This window comes from Rana temporaria, chromosome 4 (assembly GCF_905171775.1).
Source record: "Rana temporaria chromosome 4, aRanTem1.1, whole genome shotgun sequence".
Lineage (NCBI taxonomy): Eukaryota > Metazoa > Chordata > Amphibia > Anura > Ranidae > Rana > Rana temporaria.
The window spans coordinates 316,064,760-316,089,342 of NC_053492.1; the positions used below are offsets into that span (position 1 = coordinate 316,064,760).

Genomic DNA, 24,583 nt, shown 5'->3' on the forward strand with positions numbered 1-24,583 from the left:
TGATAAAAAAAAAACGACATTTTTAAAAACGTCATTTAAAATGAACGTGTGGGGGGAAAACTTTGTTTTATGTCTTCTGAAAAAAGACAAAAAAAAAAATCGAACATGCTTCAATTTTTTTATGTCGTTTTTAAACCCGCACATGCTCAGAAGCAAGTTATGACACAAGCTTGAATGGAACAGAGTGCCGCCGTACGTGCTGAACGTAGCCGCGCTTTGCTAGAGCATTTTAAAAAAACGATGGTGTGTAGACAACGTCGTTTTTTAAAATGAAGTTTGAAAAAGTTCATTTTTTTTCATGAGAAAAAACAACATTTTTTTACAAGACAAAAAACGACCGTGTGTACGCGGCATAAAACTCCCTGAAAAACAGTGCATACGAGAATGTGAGTTCCAGCTACACAGAAAAAAGGAGTAACCGCTCAGGTGTAGCAGATGAAACTCCTCACTGGATCCAAAACCACGGGTGCTGGCAATGCAAATGATCATGCAGGAATACAAAAGAAGGTTTGGACAGCCGCACTCCAAAAAAATGTCCTTTTATTGTAAAAACAAATCACAAAAATACATGCCACAGCAAAAAAAAACTGATGAAATCTGACACGTTTCACACTGTAACTCAGTGCTTAATCATAGCTAGTTACACAGAGATGTGAATGGGGATTGACAGCTGAGTGTCTCTATCCAATTTCTCCTATGTACTTGTACAAAGCTGACCATACACTATGCAATCCAATTGTATAATTTCCTTTAGATTTACAAGAACTACTTTGGAATAAGATGACCCACCTATTTATCCATTCACTCTGTATCCAATCAGGCAGGCCCTTGCACTACATAGTTGATGGTAAATCTAAAAGAGACTGCACAATCATATTGTATAGTGTATGGTGAGCTTTACAAAAACCCAGGACATATGTCTCGTGTTCTCAAAACTAAAGCTTCTGCATACTCTGTCAAAAAAACGATCATTGCAAAATGAAAGTCAGGCTGGCCATACATTATACAATGTTCTTGTTCAATTTTCCATTAGACCATATAATATTAGGTCAAACCTAAACACTTTCAATTGGTATGTAATCAGACAGGCCCTTGCACTACATAGGTGAAGGTAAATCTAAAGGAAATTGGATAAGAACATTGTATAATGTATGGCCAGCTTAACCACTTTAGCCCCAAAGATTTGGCTGCTCAATGACCAGGCCATTTTTTTGTGATACGACACTGCATCGCTTTAACTGATAATTGCGCGGTCATGTAAGGTTTTACCCAAACAAAATTCACGTCCTTTTTTCCCACCAAATAGAGCTTTCTTTTGGTTGTATTTGATCATCTCTGCGATTTTTATTTTTTGTGCTATAAACAAAAAAAGAGCGTACATTTTGAAAAAAAAACGCAATCATTTTTGTTCTTTTTGCTATATTAAATATCCCCAATTTTTTTTTAAAAAAAGCGAATTTTCTCATCAGTTAAGGCCGATATGTATTTTACATATTTTTGGTAATAAAAATCCCAATAAGCGTATATTGATTGGTTTGCGCAAAAGTTATAGCGTCTACAAAATAGGGGAAAGATTTATGGCATTATTATTTTTTCTACTAGTAATGGCGGTGATCAGAGGACAGATCGGACACTTCTGACACATTTTTGGGACCATTGGCATTGATATAGTGATCAGTGTATAAAAAATGCACTGATTACTGTGTAAATGTCACTGGAAGGGAAGGGGTTAACAGTAGGGGGTGATGCCTGGGTGAGCAGAGCAATCTGTTGTTCATACTTAGTATGAACAACAGATCGTTCTCCTTACCCCTGACAGCACGGAGATCTGTCTGTTTACATTGACAGATCTCTATTCTGTCTCTGTGTGGAGCGAGTGTGGGTGCCCACCGGGCACGCGCATTGGCTCCGGCATCGTGCCATGGGTGCATGCACCCCCTAGTGGTCAAAAGGCGAGCCAACGTATAGCTACGCCCAGGGAAGCCAACCTGCTGCAGTAAAACTGCAATGGCTGGTCGGTAAGGGGTTAAGGTAGAAAAAAATAAATGCTTGTGTATTCGGTGGGAACAGTGATCACTGACTGCATTTAACCACTTGCTTACTGGGCACATATACCCCCTTCCTGCCCAGGTGAAATTTCAGCTTTCGGCACTGCGTCAATTTAACTGACAATTGCGCGGTTGTGCAACGTGGCTCCCAAACAAAATTGACTTCCTTTTTTTCCCCCACAAATAGAGCTTTCTTTTGGTGGTATTTGATCATCTCTGCGTCTTTTATTTTTTGCGCTATAAACAAAAAAAGGGCGACAATTTTGAAAAAAAAACACACTATTTTTAACTTTTTGCTATAATAAATATCCCATTTTTTTAAAAAAAAATAAAACATTTTTTCTCAGTTTAGGCCGATACGTATTCTTCTACATATTTTTGTAAAAAAAAATCGCAATAAGCGTTTATTGATTGGTTTGCTCAAAAGTTATAGCGCCTACAAAATAGGGGACAGAATTGACATTTGTTTTATTTTATTTTTTTATTAGTAATGGCGGCAATCTGCAATTTTTATTGGGACTGCGACATTATGGCGGACAAATCGAACACTTTTGACACATTTTTGGGACCATTCACATTTATACAGCGATCTGTGCTATAAATATGCACTGATTACTGTATAAATGTGTCTGACAGGGAAGGGGTTAACACTAGGGGGCAAGGAAGGGGTTAAATGTGTTCCCTACTAGTGATTCTAACTGTGGGGGGAGGGGGACTGACTGGGGGAGGTGACCGAACTGTGTCCCACGTCCTTGTCTGTGTAACGGCCGATCGCTGGTACCTGGCGGACATCGCGGCCGGCAGGCACGCACACCGGCACCTCAGTGACGCGGTGGGCACCCCAGTCAATAGACGTCCTCCCGTGGTTAAAAAACATGTGGTAGTAATCTCCTGGAGTAGGAAGGCAGATGATGCAGGGTGCATGCCAATGAGGTCAGCTGGTGAACTACTTCCTGTGTCATGTTCTAAGGTCTGTGTAAGAAACAATGGAGACTTTTTTTATACAACAAGCACAGACGCTATGTAGGATAAATAGAAAGCTTTTTTATTTCTGCAAAACAAGTACATTAATGGTATATTGGTACATAATGGAGCTGGAATTTAGAAAATAAGGTGACCTTAGCCTTTAAAACATCATGTATCTCTAATAATCACATCTTAGACATTTTGTTTTATGTTTGTCTATGTAAGAAAGTAATGAGTTTAATTAAAAATCTGTATTTTCTTACAGAACACCCAACATACCCAGGGTTGCCAACAGGTATATACATTTATTTCCATGTTTACCTTATTTGGATTCATTTATTTTACGTCTGTCTCTCCATCTGTTATTATTCATAATAAGAATTATTAATGTTTAGATAATGTATTTTCCTAACAGATTAATGAATCGTTAATGTATGTTCCTAAATTCCTATACAGCATTAAATATTTATAATTTTTTTGTTTAAGAACACGTTTTATTTCTGTCATTCCATCTAACAATTTGTCAATGAAATACTTGATGAAATATGTATTTAATTTACAGTGAATCCAACATTTCCAAGCTGGACTACACGTATGTAATAATATTTGCATTTTTTTTTTCATTTATTTGGAATCTATAGAATACAATGCCTCTTGGTATTATTATTATTTTTTGTATATTACAGGGAATAACACCAGCTGTGGAGGTCGCATCACACAGTTTTATGGGGTCATAACCAGCCCAAATTTTCCCAATAATTATTCATCTAATAGTTACTGCATATGGGAAATTGAGACAGCAAGAGGGTATCATGTGCAACTGACTTTTACACATTTTCAGTAAGTGCATAATAAAAGTAGAGGAAACCTATACTGTAATAAATTATAATTTCGAGCTGGTTTTAATTTGTCCAGATTATAAAGAAATTGAAGTCAAAATGCCTATTCTGTTTATATGCTTTAGGTCAGTAATTGAGATATTATTGGACCAGAGGATCAAATTGGAGTCAGACAAATATAATTTTCAGAAGTTGGTCTACATAATTATTTATTCCATACATGTTTTTAGAGATGTGTTTATTACTTAAAAGAGAAATATGGAAGTACAAAAAAACAAACACACAGCATCAGTCCATTGCTGCAACTGTCCCCTGCCAGCTCTAAAACTGAGAACTGAGTGATCACATAACTGCTGACCACTCAGTTCTTGGTCTTCAGTGGGCAGATAGTGGTGACTGTCAGTCACCGGCTCTCTGTTCTGCCCCTTCAGTGTTTACTGAAGTACAGGACTGTGCAGGGGGTGGGAACAGCTTGCTCTGACTGTCAGCGGTGTGATGAGAGGCTGAGCCAGCTGCCAGTCAGGCATCTGGACAGATCTCAGTATTATTGATGGGATCCCTGCAGAGCCTGGACCAGCTCTGTGATGTCAGCCAACAGCAGACTTTAGTTCTGTCGGCCGAATCTGTTTCACAGGAGTGCACTTAGTTCTGCACCACTGTGACATGAGAAGTATGGCCAAAAGAGCTTTAAGTAAATATAATATGGACAGTTTTTTACAAAAAAGCAAAAGGCACCCCACACATGCACAAAGACATGCAAGAACCTACACTGGCAATCATGAGTTTAAACCTAATAAAAGCTGTGAAATCTAAATTGAAAATGTGCCAAGTTAAATTGTATGTAAAGGAAAACCTTATTTTGTCAGTTTTGGATTGAGATAAAGGTTTAGACCCCTCTATTAGACCCCTTTAGACTGAGGCGTTTTTCAGGTGCTAAAGGGCTAAAAATAGCATCTGTAAAGCACCTGAAAAACGCCCCCCCCCCTGCCACCATAATGTAAAAGCCTGAGTGCTTTCACACTGGGATGCTGCGCTGGCAGAATGTTAAAAAAAGTCCTGCAAACAGCAAATTTGTGGCGGTGGAGGAGCGGTGTATACACCGCTCCTCCACCGCCCCTGCCCATTGAAGAAATTGGGCACCCCTACTGAAGCGCCTGCAAAGCGATGCTACACGGGCGCATTTAATACCTTCTTCAGCTGCTAGCGAGGGTTAAATGCACCACGCTACCGGCCAAACAGCGGCACTAAAACAGCAGTAAAGCACCGCTAAAACTAGCAGCGCTTTACCGCTAACGATGCCCGCGGCTCAGCGTGAAAGGGTTCTTAGGTTTTATTCCTGTTTGTATCCCAACTGGGTAGATTCTCTGTTCTATTACTCACCTTGCCTCTACAACAAGAGGTGACTACAAATCTTCTAATGGGAATAAATTCTCAGATGTCTTATGCCGTGTACACATGATCGGAAATTCCGACAAGAAAACCGTGGATTTTATTTCCAAAGGAATTATGGCCCAAACTTGTATTGCATACACACGGCCACACAAAACGTGGTGACGTACAACACTACAACGAGCGGAGAAAAGTTCAATGATTCCGACTATGCGAAGTATTGATTCCGAACATGCGTAGGATTTTTGCGAGTCTTGTCGGAATTTCCGACAAGAACTTTTCCCTTCGGAAAATTTGAGAACCAGCTCTCAAATTTTTGCTGTCAGGAATTCCAACAGAAAAAGTCCGATGGGGCCTACATACGGTCGGAATTTCCGACCAAAAGCTCCCATCAAACTTTTCTTGTCGTAAATTCCAATCGTGTGTACGTGGCATAAGATGCCTTGCCTACACAAGATCGTGAAAAAAAAAATGCTTTAGCAAAGCGCGGTGACGTACAACAAGTACAACTGCACTATAAAGGGGAAGTACCATTCAGATGGCGCCACCCTTGGGGCTGCTTTTGCTGATTTTGTGTTAGTAAAAGTTTTGTGAGAGGTGATTCACGCTTTTCAGTCTGTTACAGCGTGATGAATGAGCTATCTCCATTATGAACGTTAGTTTTACCAGAACGAGCGTTCCCGTCTCATAACTTGCTTCTGAGCATGCACCTTTTTTTTCAGGTCGTTAAAGCCCACACACGACATTTTTTACAATGTTAAAAACGACAACGTTAAAAATGACATTTTTAAAAACGACGTGAAAATCAGAGCATGTTCTAAATTTTTATTGGCCATTTTTTACATCGTGAAAAATGCTCTGGAGTCCACACACAATCGTTATTAATGACATTAAAAAAAATGTCATTTTTTACATCCCGAAAAACGATCATGTGTAGACTTTGCACTTAAGTTTGTAATTTAGTCCTGTCTAGTTGAATGACTCAAGTGTATAAGAGATCAGCATGAGATATCATGTTGTGGATCTGAATTTTAACAAAAATAAAAACCAAATTAACCACTTCAGCCCCAGAAGGATTTACCCCCTTAAAGCGGTGGTTCACCCTCCATAGCAGCATTTTAGCATAAAATGAGGCATAGTAGCGCGAGCTACAGTATGCCTGTCTTGATTTTTTTATCCCCGTACTCACAGTGCAATCCTACATTGAAGATTCCGTCTCCCCGCGGGGAATGGGCGTTCCTATCCAGACGGAGGATGATTGACGTCCGGCTCTGGCACGTCACGCTCCCCGAAGACAGCCGGAGTAGGTCTCGGCTCTTCACGGCGCTATACGGCGCCTGCGCACAGACTATGCGCAGGCGCCGTGAAGAGCCAAGCCTATTTCGGCTATTTACGGAGAAGCGTGATGTGCCAGAGCCGGCCGTCAATTATCCTCCGTCTGGATAGGAACGCCCATTCCCCGTAGGGAGACGGAATCTTCAAAGTAGGATTGCACTGTGAGTACGGGGATAAAAAAATCAAGACAGGCATACTGTAGCTCGCGCTACTATGCCTCATTTTATGCTAGAAGAAAAAACATTTGTTTTTTGTTTGTTTGTTTATAGGGTGAACCCCCGCTTTAATGACCTGCACTGCATCATTTTAGCTGATAATTGCTGTACCCAAACAAAATTGACGTCCTTTTTTTCCCACAAATAAAGCTTTCTTTTGGTGGTATTTTATCACCTCTGTGGTTTTTATTTTTTGCTCTATCAACAAAAAAAGACAGACAATTTTTTAAAAAATATATATTTTTAACTTTTTGCTAGAATATCCCCAAAAAAATAAAAACAAACATCAGGCCAATATGTATTCTTCTACATAATTTTGGTAAAAAAAGAAAAATTTCAATAAGCGTATATTTATTGGTTTGTGCAAAATTTATAGCGTCTACAAAATAGGCGATGTATTTATGGCATTTTTATTATTTATTTTTTACTAGTAATGCCGGTGATCAGTGATTTTTAGCGGGACTGCGATATTGCGACAGACAGATTGGACACTTTTGACAAATTTTTGGGACCAGTGACATTATTACAGTGATCAGAGCTAAAAATAGTATAAATTACATTGACAGGGAAGAAGCTAACACTAGGGCACGATGAAGGGGTTAAGTGTTGCCTAGGGTAGTGTTTCCAACTGTGGGCGGAATGGACTGATCACTAGGAACTGACTATCTCTCTCTACTCCCCTGACAGAACTTGATCTGTTTATTTACATTGACAGATCCCCATTCTGGCTCTCTGTGGGGAGATCGCAGGTGACTAGCGGACATCGCGGCCACGCGCATCGGCCTCGGCGACGCATCGTGGGCGACGCATGCTATAGGTATTAGAGGTTCCAGCGATTCGCGTAGCCGAGCCAATCTGCTGCAGTATAAGGCTCCATGCACACTGAAACTGATAAACTGTAGTTTATTGGCGTTTTGGCTTTTTTTTTTTTAAAGCCCATAAACTGAACATGTGTTAGCACACATGGGCGTTTTTTAGTGTTAATTAGCTTTGGCGTTTATTGGCTTTTTTCTGAATGTCCGAAATTTGCATTCAAAGTGTAGTTTTTTGGCGGGGAAAAACGCAAAAAAAAACGCAAAATGACGAAAACGCTCAAAAACACAGGCGCCAGCGTTTTTTTGCGTTTTTTTAATCCATTGAAAAAAAATAAAGTAAAAAAAAATTAAATAAAGCTGCACTGAAAAACGCTGATTATAACTATTGCAAAAATGCTAAAAAACTTTGAAAGGCTCCCTGCAAAGCTACTGGCGTTTTTTTATTGCTTGTTTTAGCTTCAGTGTGCATGGAGCCTAACTGTGGCGGCTGCCCGGCAAGCGGTTAAAAAAGAAAAGAAAGTCACACTAAGAAAAGGTGCTTTTCCAGCTACTGAAAATAATAGAATAAGGCAGATGTAGTATGACAAATTATTTGCAACATTTTTGGAGAGAAAGATGTCGGAATGTACTTTTAAATTAACAAAAAAATCCACCAAATCCCACCAGATTTATCTGGATTGTTTTGACCTCTAGGTCTGATTAGAATTGATACTTTTGTGTTTTGTTGTTAGATTAGAAACATCGAATAACTGTGTCTATGACTGGGTGAAAGTGTATGATGGACGTCCCCAAAATGCTACACTTTTAGCAACGCTTTGCTATCCTGCAGACTATACTTACTACACTTACTCATCATCATCTAATGTCATCAGCATTGCATTTAAAAGTGATAGTTCCATTGAAATGTCTGGATTCCGTGCTGCCTTTTCATCATTTCAAGCAGGTAACAGATTAAATTGTAATAAAATCATGTGGAACAATTAGCTAACGGAAGGCTTCCAAGTGAAATAATAACAGCTGGTTATTTGGTTTTTGGAGCCAGAATGTTTAAGAACCATACCCTTTGTAAAAGTGTAATACAAAGGCATTTTTCAAACTTAAAAATTATCCACTCTTTAAATGAATGCAAAGATATTGTGAACATATATTTCATAATCACATAAGTAACTCTACAAATACAAAAATTCTCTCTATATGAAAGTAGTTATTTTTCTGCAAAATATTCTACTCTGGGTATACTGTAATTCAGGAGTCACAATTTCAAGTCCTGAGCTACTAGCCAAACCTTAAGAGTTACTCGCCACCAGTTGCCCCACCCAACCCCTACCTTGTCCCACCCCTATTTCCGCCCCTAAACACACTCTTGTAAATTATCTCATAAAATGACACTGTTAAATGTTTTATGCAGAATTAGGTTACAAAAATAAATATTACCAACAACAGCTTTAACAATATTAACATAAAGCATATCAGTGCCCATCAGTGAAGCCTCATCATTGCCCATTGGTGCCCATCAATGCAGCCTTATCAGTGGCCATCAGTGCAGCGTCATCGATTGCCATCAGTGAAGCATATCAGTGCAGCCTCATCAGTGACCATCAGTGCCGCCTTATCAGTGGCCATTAGTGCCCATCAGAGAAGATAATCAATGCTGCCTCATCAGTGGCAATCAGTGCTGCCTTATCAGTGCCCATCAGTGCAGCTATATCAGTACCCATCAGTGCAGCTTATCAGTACCATACGTCCATCAATGCTAAAGGGTTTACAGGGAGTAAATTGGAGGATTGCCGGCCAGATCACACAGAGAGAATTTCCCACTGTGACACAGCTTGTATATGAAACAGACGCTGTCAAACAAAGTCCTGCCTCCTGGACAGGTATTGGACCAGTGTGCTGTCTATTACAGGAGCCGGTCCAGGAGGGGGGACTTTGACAGCGGCCAGCGTTTCATATACAAGCTGGGTCACATCGGGAGATCCCTGCTCTGTGTGATCTGGCCGGCAATCCTCCTGACAGTTTCCTGGCTGATCGCTTCTGGCAGAAGTGGTACAGCCTTTTTTACAAAGCATTAGATGCCCTGTAAAAAATGCTGCACCGCTTTTGCCAGAAGTGATCAGCCAGGAAACTGTCAGCCCAGTCAACCCCTGCTCCACACTCGCCCTCAACTAATTTCCACTAGCTAATTGTGAGCAGGCGAGTGGAAATTTTGAGGGCTTCTGTAATTAGCATTTTGTTTGAACAGACATTTTTGCCCCAGAAACTTGTGCAATGCTGGTAAAAGAAACTTACTACCACAAAAAGTACTAGGGCTTACTAGGCTATTTTAAAGTAAATGTCAAGTCAAATTTTTTTTAGTTGTAGATAGAATGAGAAAAAATTTGAAATCTATTATGGTTTTAATTGTTCTGGCTCCATAACAGAGATTGACCCTCGCTTGCTGTCCCATTGACAATAGTTTTACTAGACAGGAAGGTCAAGTCTACAACATAAACAGACAATTAAGTATCCTATCCACCCCTAATCTACAAAAAAATATATAGATTTTTATTTTTATCTGTGTTGATATTGGTAAAATCCTCTCACTTTCTGTTTGGTTAACAGAAAGTGAGAGGTTAAATATTGTCAGCAGGACAGAAAGTGAAGGGAAATCTATCTATCATTCTATCCCAAAGCAGGAAAAATGTTTTGGCTGGAATTATACTGTATTGTGTATTTTTGCTTTGAACCAGCAGTTTAGGATTCAGGTAATGAATTGCATGGTGAAAAAATTACTGTGCTGTTCCTCAAGTATGCGTGAATGATAATGCTGCAACTTACTTGTGAGACACACACACCAGAATATAACAAAAAAATTAAAACTGCGCAAAAATCTATAATAATGCAATTACATTAAAATGTTTATATGTGTACATAAAGATGTTATAGTTGCGCTAAATAAACCTGACTAAGTGTATGAATAGAAATATTGAGAATACCTATAAGTAAAGCAGAATACAATGTACCACTAGTGACAAATTACTCTGTTAATATAGGTAAAATTCACCATACATATGTGCAAAACTGCAGAGATAAATGTGAAATATGTAAATACATCAAAAATTGCTGAGAAAAAATTGACTTATATCCCAAACAAGTTTAGAGAACCGTAATAAGTGTCCGTGTTTAAAACAAACAGAAAGTGTCTAAAAGAAGAAAAAAAATGCTCAGTACAGCAGAGAGGCAGGAAACAACATGAAAAAACGAAACTAGAAACTACAGTCTGCGGATTTGTCCATTTCGGGGGGGAGCGACACTACGGGACCCCCATTGCTAACTCCAGAGGAGGAGACCCTGAGGAGCTCAGTGGTTTGGACATTCCGGTTCACCATTCTTACCCTTGCAGAGGTTAATATCTGCACAAGTGCATATGACCTTACCATCTGAGGTCCAACATATCTGGTAAGGGTCCCCCTTATTATTTTGTGTGACACCTGAGGAAGAATTCAGTGTGGTGGTGGTGTACAATAGTCTCACTTCCTGTTCTTGCACTCCTAATTTGCCATTCATGTGGAATTGGACTATTCCTCTTTGGACATAGAAGATTTTGTCCTTTTACTTATGGTCACTTATTTTTTTCTTCTTTTGGACACTTTCTGTTTGTTTTAAACACGGACATTTATTACGGTTCTCCAAACTTGTTTGGGATAAGTCAATTTTTTCTCAGCAATTTTTGATGTATTTACATATTTCACATTTATCTCTGCAGTTTTGTACATATGTATGGTGAATTTTACCAACATTAACAGAGTAATTTGTCACTAGTGTTACATTGTATTCTGCTTTACGTATAGGTATTCTCAATATTTCTATTCATACACTTAGTCAGGTTTATTTAGCACAACTATAACATCTTTATCCACTTTATTACAAGATTTTTACATGTTTTTTGTGTTGCAGCTTTTCTCACTTCATATATTGTATCAATATTTTTTTGTACTATTAGCGCAGAATTTACCCCTTTCTATTCTACTGTATATGTGTACATATATGTGTACATACACAAAAAATGTAGAAGAAACTGTCTCCTGTCTCTTCCATTATGCTTACGTGAATGATCACTATAACCATGTGTCATACAAATGAATGTGAAAATACAACCTTAAAAATTGCTAAACAAATTATGTCAGTTAATATTGTGTGAAGGTGATTTAAAAAAGCGGGCCAATTGCCCTTGTGCAATGTGAAACAACACTAAAATGTCCACAACAAAAACAAAGTTCCCTCGGTTAACTGAGGGAAAACAAAAAACCTCATCTTGTTTGTTGCTCTTATTTTCTCTTCCTATATTTTATTTCTTCCTATTTTTCCTGTTGCTCACTTTTGTTTTTGTTGACGGCTGTTTAGCTGATTTATTCATGCATATCTATGTTGAACCAATGAACCATTCTGTAGAGCTGTATGTGGTAATAACAGTCATACTTGATTTTTCTGTGTATTTACTTAACATAAATTCCATGTGCCTTGAGAAATTATGAAATCTGCTCTTTGGGGTTCTTTTGATCTCGTAAAATCAATTAAAACATTGAAAAAGGAAAAAAAATACGTATTTGATCACATGGAGTAAGGGTTCTAAACCCATGCACACTCTATACCAAAATGTTTGGGTTGGACTTTAAAGGTTAACGATTTTTCATTACTGAATAATTACCAGCAGAATAATGGTTAGAATAAAGTATGTTTCCTTTCATTGATGTGTATGCAACATGTTACTAACTTCATGTTGTTATAAAGGTAATTTTGTCAGAGGAAAACATAGTTGTGTTTGCCAGTTCTTGAAGTGAACTGTTGAGTAAGGGCATTGGTGCCCACTAAACACTCTTTATGTTTGTATTTAGAGTATGGAACTTTGCCAAAAATTAAGTAATTTGAATCTCTTTGTATAGAAGTTCTATCCATCGTGAAAGAGTTTATTTCTGTTGATCAAAAAAATAATAATAATTAAACAGTGGTTCAATGTTCTTAAATATGACAAAAAACATGAAAACTTCAAGGAGGTAGATACTTTTTATAGATGTTGTATCTGATGCCTGTGTTTACATATGCACCAAGATTGGTCTAACTCTAAATTAGGCAAACTAAGAGGGAAATTACATACATTTTAAATATTATTACCTATATAGATTTCTGATTTTCTACTGGTTTTAAGGTATATAATCTACGGTTGTAACATTTTTTTTTTTTTTTTTATATATATGCAGATTATACAACGCAGACTCCAGGTAATAATAGTAATTTACATATGTGTATATGAATTTGTAAAATAGAAAATATTAGAGATTATTACATTTATATTACATATATAGTAAGATACCAATAGTGCATAGACACGTTTTTTAGTGCCTGAAACCTATACAGTGCAGACCTGCTTAATATAACATTCCTGTAAATAGAACAAAAGTAGGAAAGGGTCATTGATTACTTGCAGTAACATCCATTTTTACCGCATATGTGTCTGTAGCGTTCACTAGTGTTGCTCACGAATATTCGCATTGCGAATATTCGACTCGAATATAGCATATTCGAGAAATCGCGCTATATTTCGAATTTCGCGGTGAATATTCGCAATTCCGAATATTCACATTTTTTCAATTTGATTTTTAAAACAGATCACATCCTATCGACGTCTAAAAGCATTGCTGGTATGATTAGAGACCCTGGGCCGAGTAGCTAAGCTGAGGCGATCCTTTTATGTTGCCAAATTGAAAAAAAAAACATTGCGATTTTTCGCTATTGCGAATGCGAAAATGATTGCGAATTTTCGATAACTGTGGTAGAAGAACTCTGATTGTCTCTGATGCAAAAGGGGGGGGCTTTGTGTATGTTTCTGTTATGAATATTTGTATGTTTGATATTATTATTTTTTGTAAGAAGGAAAAAATTGCGCATACCTTAAAAAAAGGGGAGAATACAGCAGCAACTCAAAAATGTTATACAACATAATTTAATACAAGACAGAAAATGGAGTCGCTCTACAAGAATAAAAAATATGTCTAGTGACAAGACATGTGGGCAAATTATAAAATAAACAAGCGCAAATAACTTGTGAAATACACAGTGAAACAAATATATAAAGAAATATAGTCCCAATAATAGAAAAATAATCTTTCATAAAAATGTCTTTGATATGTGAAGTGAAAAAAAGTCCAAAGCATGCAGCATGAACGTGTTCAATCTTCAAGGTGTTTGATTGACAAACGGCTGTGACAGATGGATAGAGTAAAGAATCACCACCAATGCAAAACACTTTTTATTTTGTATTGTAAAATATCAAGAATATTCTGAGCCAATCAGAGTGCTCCTTCTGCATTTGCCGAATATTCGCAATTATTTTGTATTGTAAAATATCAAGAATATTCTGAGCCAATCAGAGTGCTCCTTCTGCATTTGCCGAATATTCGCAATTATTTTGTATTGTAAAATATCAAGAATATTCTGAGCCAATCAGAGTGCTCCTTCTGCATTTGCCGAATATTCGCAATTATTTTGTATTGTAAAATATCAAGAATATTCTGAGCCAATCAGAGTGCTCCTTCTGCATTTGCCGAATATTCGCAATTATTTTGTATTGTAAAATATCAAGAATATTCTGAGCCAATCAGAGTGCTCCTTCTGCATTTGCCGAATATTCGCAATTATTTTGTATTGTAAAATATCAAGAATATTCTGAGCCAAACAGAGTGCTCCTTCCGCATTTGCCGAATATTCGCAATTATTTTGTATTGTAAAATATCAAGAATATTCTGAGCCAATCAGAGTGCTCCTTCCGCATTTGCCGAATATTCGCAATTATTTTGTATTGTAAAATATCACGAATATTCTGAGCCAATCAGAGTGCTCCTACAGCATTTGTCGAAATTGCGCAGTAAATATCGCATTCGCATGTTGCGATATTTCGATAAAATATCACGAATATTCTGAGCCAATTAGAGCGCTCCTCCAGCATTTCTCGAAATTGCGCAATAAATATCGCATTCGCATGTTGCGATATTTCGATAAAATATCACGAATATTCTGAGCCAATCAGAGTGCTCCTACCGCAGTTATCAAAAAATCGCAATTATTTTCGCATTCGCAATAGCGAAAAATCGCAATCATTTAATTTCGATAAAATATCACGAATATTCGAATTTAGCGAATATATCTCGAATATTCGAATATATATTCGAGATATATCGCGAAATCGAATATGGCATATTCTGCTCAACACTAGCGTTCACCCCCGAAGGAGCCGCTGGTTATTAAATGGGATGGCAGATCTACCTCATGGCTCTTTCCGAATGTCTAGGGATGAATGATGCGCACAGCAGCAGTAAAGGAATGTCCACGAATAAATGTCTTTTTATGTGCAATTTATTAACCAGCCGGGTAAAAACAGTTAACAGGTGATGAGAGGGGTAGAGATGAAAATAAGGGAGGAAAACAGCAGATTCAGGCGTAGTACTTGGAACAGTCCTGTTCCCATGCATAGCAACTTTCCTTACACCACTCCTACCTGAGTGGGTCTAGCGTGTCCGGATAGGCCTCTCTCACTGACCTAGCAGCCGGAACACCACTCGAATCTTTTTAGAACAGAGTCTCTGCCACAGACCCTTTGAAATGAATGTAAGAATGGAACCTCTGCCACAGGCCCTTTGAAATGAATGTCAGAATGGAACCTCTGCCACAGGCCCTTTTAAATGAACGTCAGAATGCGGAGATAACCCCTCCTAGGTAAAGTTACGCCTGGATCCTCTTTTCTTAACGTCGCCACAGGTACCGAATGAAAGAGTAGTCAATCCTTCAGTATCCGGTCACCTCGATCCCCGATGGTTCATCAGAATCCTATTGGACCACCAGCCTCTCATTGGCGCTCCTCAGATGGACTCCCCACCGAAAAGCTAAACTCGCTTGGGATCTTCAAAGTAGGAACCCAGTCGACCACTGGGTCCCCATCCTGCTCAAATGCTTCAGACCAATTTAGGCCCAAAACCAGGAACACCGCATAGCACGCCCACTCCGGCCAGGTAGGCCATAACACCGGAGTGCCGTGATGTGGCCACCCTAAAGGTGGGTGCCACACCGGAAAGAAGCCCACACAAAATGGCGTCTGCCTCATAAGTACCCTCTCCCAGCATGCCCAACGAGGCCCACACCTCCTGGTTGGCTGCTGGGAGAGAACACCCAAACCTCAGCTCACTGCTGCCACCTACCGCACCGGGTTGGGAAAACACCCCAACATGACAGAATGAGCCCACAGCACAGCCAAGCCAAAACAGAGACCCAATCAAATGGTTGCAATTGGAATCAGAGTCACTTACACTCTGATTACCCCTTAAATTTCAATAGCACGGGTTACCTTGGAAGTAACCAGGCGCTACATGTCTACTACAGTTTTACTGTATTTCGGTGCCATTCAGTTTGAACTTGCCTCCCTAACATGCCACAATAGACCTTCATTTTAGGCCAGCACAAAACACAGGTGCAAACAACCAGTGAGTTTAGGTACACTTAAATAAAATGTGTAGGTGCATTAATATGTCAAAATTAATAGGCTGCCTGCACTGCAAATATGTAAATCTGGAAAAAGCTTGTCCTTCTCGACAACATGCCATTAATAACGAGTGATTCGGCCTGCCTGAATTAAAATTTATTGAAAATAGATTTTGACAGTTTGACAGAGTGAGCCATTTGTAATTCATTGCTTCTGCTGTGATCACAGCTAATCTATGCTGGTGTTACTGCTACCTAAAAAAAAAAAATTTTTACACCACCATCCTGCTGCAAACCCAATGAATGTCTCCAAGAACCCCAACATTTCATTGTTCAGGTAACTCTTGCAACAGTTATGGTCAAAGGCATCTCGATCATAAATTGATTGTACAATTCAAACTGCAAGAGAGGTACATTTGAAAAAAAAGCTTTTGCTATCCAAAAAAGAACATTAGAGCAAGATTACAGTTTGCCATTGAACATATAGGCAGAAATCGGGCCTTCTGAAACACTGTGCTGAAGCCCAATCAATCCACGTAACAGTAGGCATGTTTGTTGCAAACAGAAAACAATATATCAGAAGAAGAGACTCATAACTGTGAAACGTGGTGGTGAAATGTTCTGGTTCGGGTTGCTTTGCTGTTTCAGGGCCTGGGTAGCTGAAAGACATTGGGTATCATTTATTAAAGGCAAATACACTGTTCACTTTGCATAATCACACACACACACACACACACAAAATGCTCCTTTTACAATAATGTTTGTTTTAAGTGAATGTGTCAGGACATAAATAATTTTTTACCTCTCCTTTTGAGATTGTTACTTGCCTTGCTGTCTTGCAGTGCTATAGTTTCTATGCTTCCATGATCACCGAAATGGCAACCACCGCCGCAATGCCCATGCCAAGGGACCTCTGTATACTGTATAATGCAGTCCTAATTCCAAATTCCCAGAGCCTCCTTAGTAGGAGTACATCTAGGAATGGATAGAATAAGGGCAGGTATTCCTGAAGTGAGTTCCTTCTTAAAAGCACAGGAATGCATGTGATGCCCAGCAAGAGCACAATGGAAGCAAAGGCATCCAGTGCGTCCCTGCACCTAATTCATCCAACTGTCCACCCCAGCATATAACTGGCCTTTGCAGCAAGGTGCACATGGAAGGGCACTACACATCTTAAACAGACAAAAGATTTCCCAACACAGTTACCAGCCAGCCTGCAAAACAACCAAATTGACCCTGTCTAACAGTTTACATTGAAAATGGAGGGTTTTGTTTGCACGGGGGAGGGGGGCAGAGACACAGAGCTGACAGGCAGGAAGGAGGGGGTGAGGGGGAGAGCTGAGAGCAGGGCTGCGGATGATGAAGGCATGTACACTGACCGTGGTGGTTAGGACTCATCAGCCCTGATTTTCGTGGTCAGTGCAGAGAGTGGTAGTTTTTTTTTACAGTTTGGAGAGGGGCAGATTACACAAGTACTGTGCTGTTTAATCTGCTTTAACTACTTGCCAACCAGCAGCCGAATATATACTGTGGCAGATCGGCTCTCCTGCATGAACTAATGTAATAGTACGATAGTCAGTGCATGTGAGACTGCAAGCGTGCCCGATGCACGCTGCAGGAGCCGTCAGGAGTCCGCCAGCCGTCCACGATCGTTGTACACAGAGGCAGAACAGGGAAATATGCCTTTGTAAACAAGGCGAATCCCCGTTCTGACAGGAGACATGTAAGAGATCTTCTGTTCCCAGTGATGGGGAATAGTGGTCTCTGTCCCTAGCAGACCATCCCCCCTTCAGTTAGAACAAGGGAAAACAGTTAACCCCTTGATTACCCCCTAGTGTTAAGCCCTTCCCTGCCAGTATCATTTTTTACATTGTTCGGTGCATTTTTATAGCACTGATCAATGTAATAATGTCACTGGTCCCCAAAAAGTGTAATTTGGGGTCAGATTTGTTCGCCGCAATGTCTGTGTCACTAAAAATCGCAGATCACCGCCATTACCAGTAAAAAATAAATAAATACAAGTCTATAAATCTATTCCATAGTTTGTAGACATGATCATTTTTGTGCAAACCAATCAATATACGCCTATTGAGATATTTTTTTCTTCACCAAGTATATGTAGAAGAATATATATTGGCCTAAACTGGTAAATTATTTTTTTGGATATGTTTTATAATCGAAAGTAAAAAATATTTATTTTTTGTTTGTATTTTTAATTGTCAGTTTTTTTTGTTAATAGTGCAAAAAAATAAAAACCGCAGAGGTGATTAAATACTACCAAAAGAAAGCTCTATTTGTGGGAAAAAAGGACATCAATTTTGTTTGGGTACAGCATCGCATTACTGCGTAATTGTCAATTAAAGCAACGCAGTGCGATATTGCAAAAAATTACCTGGTCAGGAAGTGGGCGGAAGGGTTTAAGGGACCAGGATCTGTGTATATATATATATATATATATATATATATATATATATATATAGATAGATAGATAGAGTATATATACAGTATAAGTATATATATATATATATATATATATATATATATTGTATCTCTAATTTTATTTTTGTTGGGGGGGTTAACAAACACTAAACTGACAAACAAACTGTCCATATTTAACCATTTTGCCTGGTATAAGCTCTGGCTGATGTTTGCAAGTTATCAAAATCTCAGAAGCCCCTTTAGAAGCAGGAGACCTGCAGATATCCATCCCCTTGTGAATAAATATGGGGTACATAATACTCTTTGCTACTAAAACAAATGTATTAATAAGTCAAATATAAGCAATGTCACATGATGTAAATCCACTGTCAATCAGTGACATACAGTCAATCCACATCAATCACAATGAATATTGCATGATGATGTTGACCTGCCACCATGATGACTTGCTGACTGACAGTGTTTTTGTGCCACTATGCCCATGCAAATGACAGGTGCCCACCTGGCAGTGCCAATGCTACCACTACAAAATGCCAGATCCATGGCAGCTGTTTTTAAACAATGTTGCTTTTAACCACTTCCAGTCCCAGTCAGTTCTGATATTCTTCTCTTAGGTCCTTTTCATGTAGAAAACTGCTTAGAACCCACAAACATTTTATACTTTTTTAAGCAGAGGCTCTAGGGAATACAATTTTATATTTTTTGCCACACAATATTTGTGCAGCGGTTTTTCAAATGCAAGTATTTTGAAAAGGAAAAAAAAAATACTTTACTTAATATTATTGCACAAAAATACAATATAAAAGTTTATGTTATGAGTAAATACTGCAGATACCAAACTATTAAAATTGCATCCGCTGTGGGATGGCATCAAACTACAGTAACTAATAATCTCCATAGGCAACGCTTTAAAAGCCTTTACAGGTTACTAGTTTAGAGTTACAGAGGAGTTCTGGCACAAAAATTTACGTATGCGTGTTGGACCTACGTGCGTGTTTGCATTTGTGCGTGGGGTGCTTTAAATGTTTTTTTGTGGTTTTTTTTCTCTCTTTTAGTTCTATCAGAAGGGATAAAAACATCCCTTGTGATGGCATGGGCCATGACAGGTCCTCTTTATGGAGAGATCTGGGGTCCATTAGACCCCAGAACTCTCCCCTGCCCTCCAAAGCATCTGATCAAACCAAGACCGGTTTGATCAGATGCTTGTTCAAGCCGACTTGTTTCGCATTAGACCGAAACTGCATGTGACAAGCCTCATTCCTTCCTGTTTCTGACATCACACAGTAGAAGGAACAACATCAGTTCCTCTCCTTGTGTTCCAGGAAGAAGGTGCCACCAGTCCCATCCTTACCAGTCCCCCCCCCCCCATCACAAGAGAGAGCCCAATAAAGGCGATAACCGAGATATCAGGCTTCTAATTTAGAGTATACTGCACTACATTCACAGCTTCATGTGCAGGTTTAGAGCATCCTAAAACATGTTATTGATATGATTTGTGTATTTTTAATGTTGCCCATTGAGTCACATTAAAAGACCCTCTGCCTGCGGAACAGCATTTATAAACATTTTTGTTTGCATTGATACGTGTCCTCCATGCCGCAGTCCCAAGGTATCCATGCCCTTATATTACATAAAATGCAAAAAAATACCTAGATGAATCAATGTATATCCTGTTTTGTTAATGTATTGTGTTTTTTTTTTTTTTTTTATATTATGGTTTGACCCAATTCCATAGACCACTGGTTTACAACAGGTGAGTAAGGTGACAGCATTTGAGTGCTTTGTGATATGCCAGTCTGAGCAGAAATGTATAAACAGTCATTTACTTTTGTATTTTCAGCACCAAATTACACATGTGGAGGGGTTCTAACTTATCCATCAGGAGTATTTTTTAGTCCCTTTTATCCAGGACTTTACCCCAACAATGCATTTTGCATATGGGAAATCAGAGTCTTGCCGGGGCACATAGTGGATCTCTCTTTCCTCTACATGGAGTAAGTATTTAAATCAGTCTCTGAATTATATACATAACCATAATTATAATTACCAAAGCATTAGCCAGGAAATATAGAGAAACAAGTTTGTACTTTTGTGGGGTGTACATTTGCTAGAAAAAAACCCCCCAAAAACACAAAAATTATCTTAAAATCTCAAAACATTATATGGTTTCTGTAAACAAAAGGCCCAAAGAATAAAAATATGATAGTTACATACCACCACTGGTTGCCAAGGGAGAAGCTGCTAAACACCCCAGCCCCTGCTGACCCGATGAGACCCAGGGCCTGGTATGAGAGGACTGCCTATATCCTCTGCTTCCAGTCCACCCTGACAGAATTAAAGTGGAACTTGTTTTAAACTTTTTTTTACATTTCTTTAGTTACTTCATGGTTTCTGACCTGGGTAAAATATGTCATACACCAGAAGAGTCTTCAGGATGGGAGAAGGTATTTTCCCAGTTAAGCAGATCCTCCTACCTGCATGCCTGAACTAAGGACAGATGTATTGCAAGAAGTAAATACTTCATGAATCATCTGCCAGAAATGCTAGGGGTGCTTTTCAAAATGATTTCACAGCAAAATAATGCAAGGAGACATGGATTGACGGATGAATTTACTTTGAAATTTAAAAATGAATTAAGTTGTGTTTTTGGTTTGTGGTGCTCAGATGCAGTGTAGTTCCACTTTAAGAACAACAAGGATAAAAACGACACTACAGCTACACCTAGTACGAACTTGGCTGAAATAGGGGAACTGAAATGTTTACAATTCCTCATTTAGACATTGCATACCGTGACCTCAAAAACTGAATAAAGACTTAAGGTGTGTCCCTCTGAATTAGGGTAAGAATATAGAAAAGAGGGGAGAGGGAAAGTTTTCCCAAATAATTCTTCAAGGAGGAACAGCTGGTATTATCAAAAAAATATATATAATTCTTTATTGAAAAATCCACGTGAACACTTATGCCGCGTACACACGGCTGTTTTTCTTGTCCTAGAAAAAACAATGTTTTTCTCTACGTGATTCTTGTCAAGCCTGCCTTTACGATTTTACACAATCGTAAAAAAAAAAAAATGCTCGAGCAAAGCACGGTGACGTACAACACATACAACGGCACTATAAAGGGGAAGTTCCATTCAGATGGCGCCACCCTCTGGGCTGCTTTTGCTGATTTTGTGTTAGTAAAAGTTTGGTGGGAGACGATTCGCGCTTTTCAGTCTTTGTGCTTTTTAGTCTGTTACAGCGTGACAAATGTGCTATCTCCATTACAAACAGTTGTTTTACCAGAACGAGTGCTCCCGTCTCATAACTTGCTTCTGAGCATGCGCGTTTTTTTCCCGTCATTAAAGCCTACACACGATAATTTTTCACGACGTGAAAAATGACAGCGTGAAAAACAACGCAAAAAATTTAGAGCATGTTCTAAATTTTTAATGCCCATTTTTCACGTCGCGAAAAATGCTCTGGAGCCCACACACAATCATTTTTAATGACATTAAGAGAAAAGTCATTTTTCACGTCATGAAAAACGGTTGTGTGTACGCGACATGAGAGTTAGTAAAAATGTATATATAACAAAACCTCCATCACATTCAATAAAATTAGACAACGTTGTTTGAAGACACAGATGGCCACAAGTAGACATACACTCCTCACAAATATCATTGACTACTAATCCCCATAGATCCCAGTGGGAACATGAATGGATATAGTCTGAGAGCAATTCACTCAATAGCTCAAGGGTGCAACACATTGAGCATTTAACCATTTCACAGCGGGGTTTATTAGAAGATATTTAAGAGCAGTTCAAAGACTTGACCCCGGTAGGGCAGATAGGAAAATAATGATGCATCTATGGCTAAAATAAAAATGATATTGAAGTACGGTTTCCTAAAAATGTAGACAGAGCAGGAATAGGTATGGCAGGGTTCCTCCAGGTAGCAGTATGTACAGTGATTGTCTGGAAAGTTTCTGTTACAGGTGGAGACGGGCTACTGGATCTCTAAGGGGCAGGTGAGTGTGTGTATAGGTCACTTTTCCCAGCCGGAAAGACAGAATCGATACAGCTCACCACTCCCCCGGTCCAGATCATCCACAACCTTCAAGCAATCAGACCGACAGTCCACCTGTTTCTAGCCACAGAGGATAGACTAAAAGCCCTGTCCACTACTCCATGTGTACCGTGAGTGTCCAGTGCTGTTGGCGTCCAGCGCCGTAGTTCCTGAAAGTAACTGTAGTACTTCTGTATCCTTTTGAACCTCCCGGGGAATGCGAAGGGTGGATGTCAGCTAGTAGGGGATCTGTGCCCTCATTGCAGAGAATGTGATGGCGTCATGCTGACGTGTTTCACTCGTGACTCAAGTTTCTTCAGAGCATGCGCAGACAGACATGTGGTAAGTATCCTTATATAGCCAGTTCGAAGTACAACGCATGGTATCTCCACAGGGTTCATCAAACTTCCACTTCCGGCTACTCCGCCAGTCACACGATAACAACAGTAAGAATGGTCGGTAATGGAGTGCAGCAAAGCTCCATGCATAAGACATAAATAAAAATATAAATAATAATAAAAAAAAAAACGGGGTCAAGTCTTTGAACTGCTCCTAAAAATCTCTTATTTAACCCAGCTGTGGAATAATTAAATGCTCAACATGTTGCACCCATGAGTTATTGAGCGAATCGCTCTCAGACTTTATCCATTCATGTTCCCACTGGGATTCATCTATGAGGATTAGTAGTCAGTGATATTTGTGAGGAGTGCATGTCTTCTTGTGGTGGCCATCTGTGTCTTTAGACAAAGTTGTCAAATTTTATTGAATATGGTGGAGGTTTTGTTATATATAAATGTTTACCAACTCTCAGTGTTCATGTGGATTTTTCAATAAAGAATTTAATATTTTTTTTGATAATACTGACTCTTCTCCCTTGAAGAATTACTTGGGAAACCTTTCCTTCGCTCCACTTTTTTTGTAGTTCCACTTTAAGTTGTATTTATAGCCACAACTATTTTAGTTTAGGGTAGCGTGGGGAAAGATTAGAATCCTTGTGAAGTTTTATTGCTGTCCAGGGCTCCATTAGAAGGAGATTTTACCTTTATTACTTACAAAACACAAAGTAAAAAACATTTCAACAGCAAGCTTACAGAAAGCAAAATGCTTATTTTAATTAAGTTGTGGGATCTTGTAAGTTTTTAATTATTATTTGTTTACCTGTGCAGATTTTTCTTCACTTCATGTGTAATAAAACCTTGTCCCAGAATAGAAAGTTACAAGAAATGCCCTAGATAATAGTGAAATCATACTATTGATACCTTCTTGATTGAATAGACAAGCTAGTTGGGAAAATGTGCTTATTTCTTCATTCAATAGCCTTTTATTTAAATACAATTTTGCCAAATGTGGAATAAAGTAGGAAGGAGGCAAACTTTTTTTTATTTTTTTTTTAGGCATATTTTTGTATTGTACACTAATGCATACCAAAAGTAAAATTTATAATGAAAAACATATTGTGTAAATTATGTATTGTCTATTAATATGAATAAATATTAATTTATATGAATTCCTATCTTAATATACATTAATAATTCTTAATATCATATTCCATAAATATGCATGATAGGATATCTTTGTTGAAAAGTACAGTGTGAACCCCATACATTCCTTATAACAATGTAATCTGGCTGATTGTAAATGCTCTTACTTTCTTCAATAAATGGAAATTAAGTTTTAATTTATACTTTTTATCACAGCCTAGAATACACAGGTTCTTGCTCCTATGATTCTGTGACAATATATGATGGCTTGCCATTGAGCTCCTCACCACTAGGAAAAATCTGTTCATCTGTGAACTCCACTTTTAAGTCTTCCTCTAATGTGATGGGTGTTGTTTTCCGAACTGATGGTAGTGTGCAGAGAAGTGGATTCCAAGCATTTTACTCCTCATCATCTAAAAATACCAGTGAACCAGGTACAGTGACATTGCATATAATGTGTAGGACCACAGTTTTACTGCTTCATAAACTTTTAAATGGTA

General features: G+C 38.6%; 1 protein-coding gene across 3 annotated transcripts in view; it reads left to right on the forward strand.

The window, feature by feature from the left end:
• Positions 1-24,583, forward strand: part of LOC120937413 (deleted in malignant brain tumors 1 protein-like) — a 116,933-nt gene that overhangs the window by 67,430 nt on the left and 24,920 nt on the right. For all 3 annotated transcript variants that reach the window (XM_040350629.1, XM_040350630.1, XM_040350631.1), the window contains 8 exons: positions 3,280-3,309; positions 3,577-3,606; positions 3,701-3,854; positions 8,339-8,550; positions 12,845-12,865; positions 20,290-20,307; positions 20,395-20,548; positions 24,300-24,517. In XM_040350629.1, coding sequence (XP_040206563.1) covers positions 3,280-3,309; positions 3,577-3,606; positions 3,701-3,854; positions 8,339-8,550; positions 12,845-12,865; positions 20,290-20,307; positions 20,395-20,548; positions 24,300-24,517 — 837 coding nt within the window. The remainder of the gene's footprint in view (positions 1-3,279; positions 3,310-3,576; positions 3,607-3,700; positions 3,855-8,338; positions 8,551-12,844; positions 12,866-20,289; positions 20,308-20,394; positions 20,549-24,299; positions 24,518-24,583) is intronic.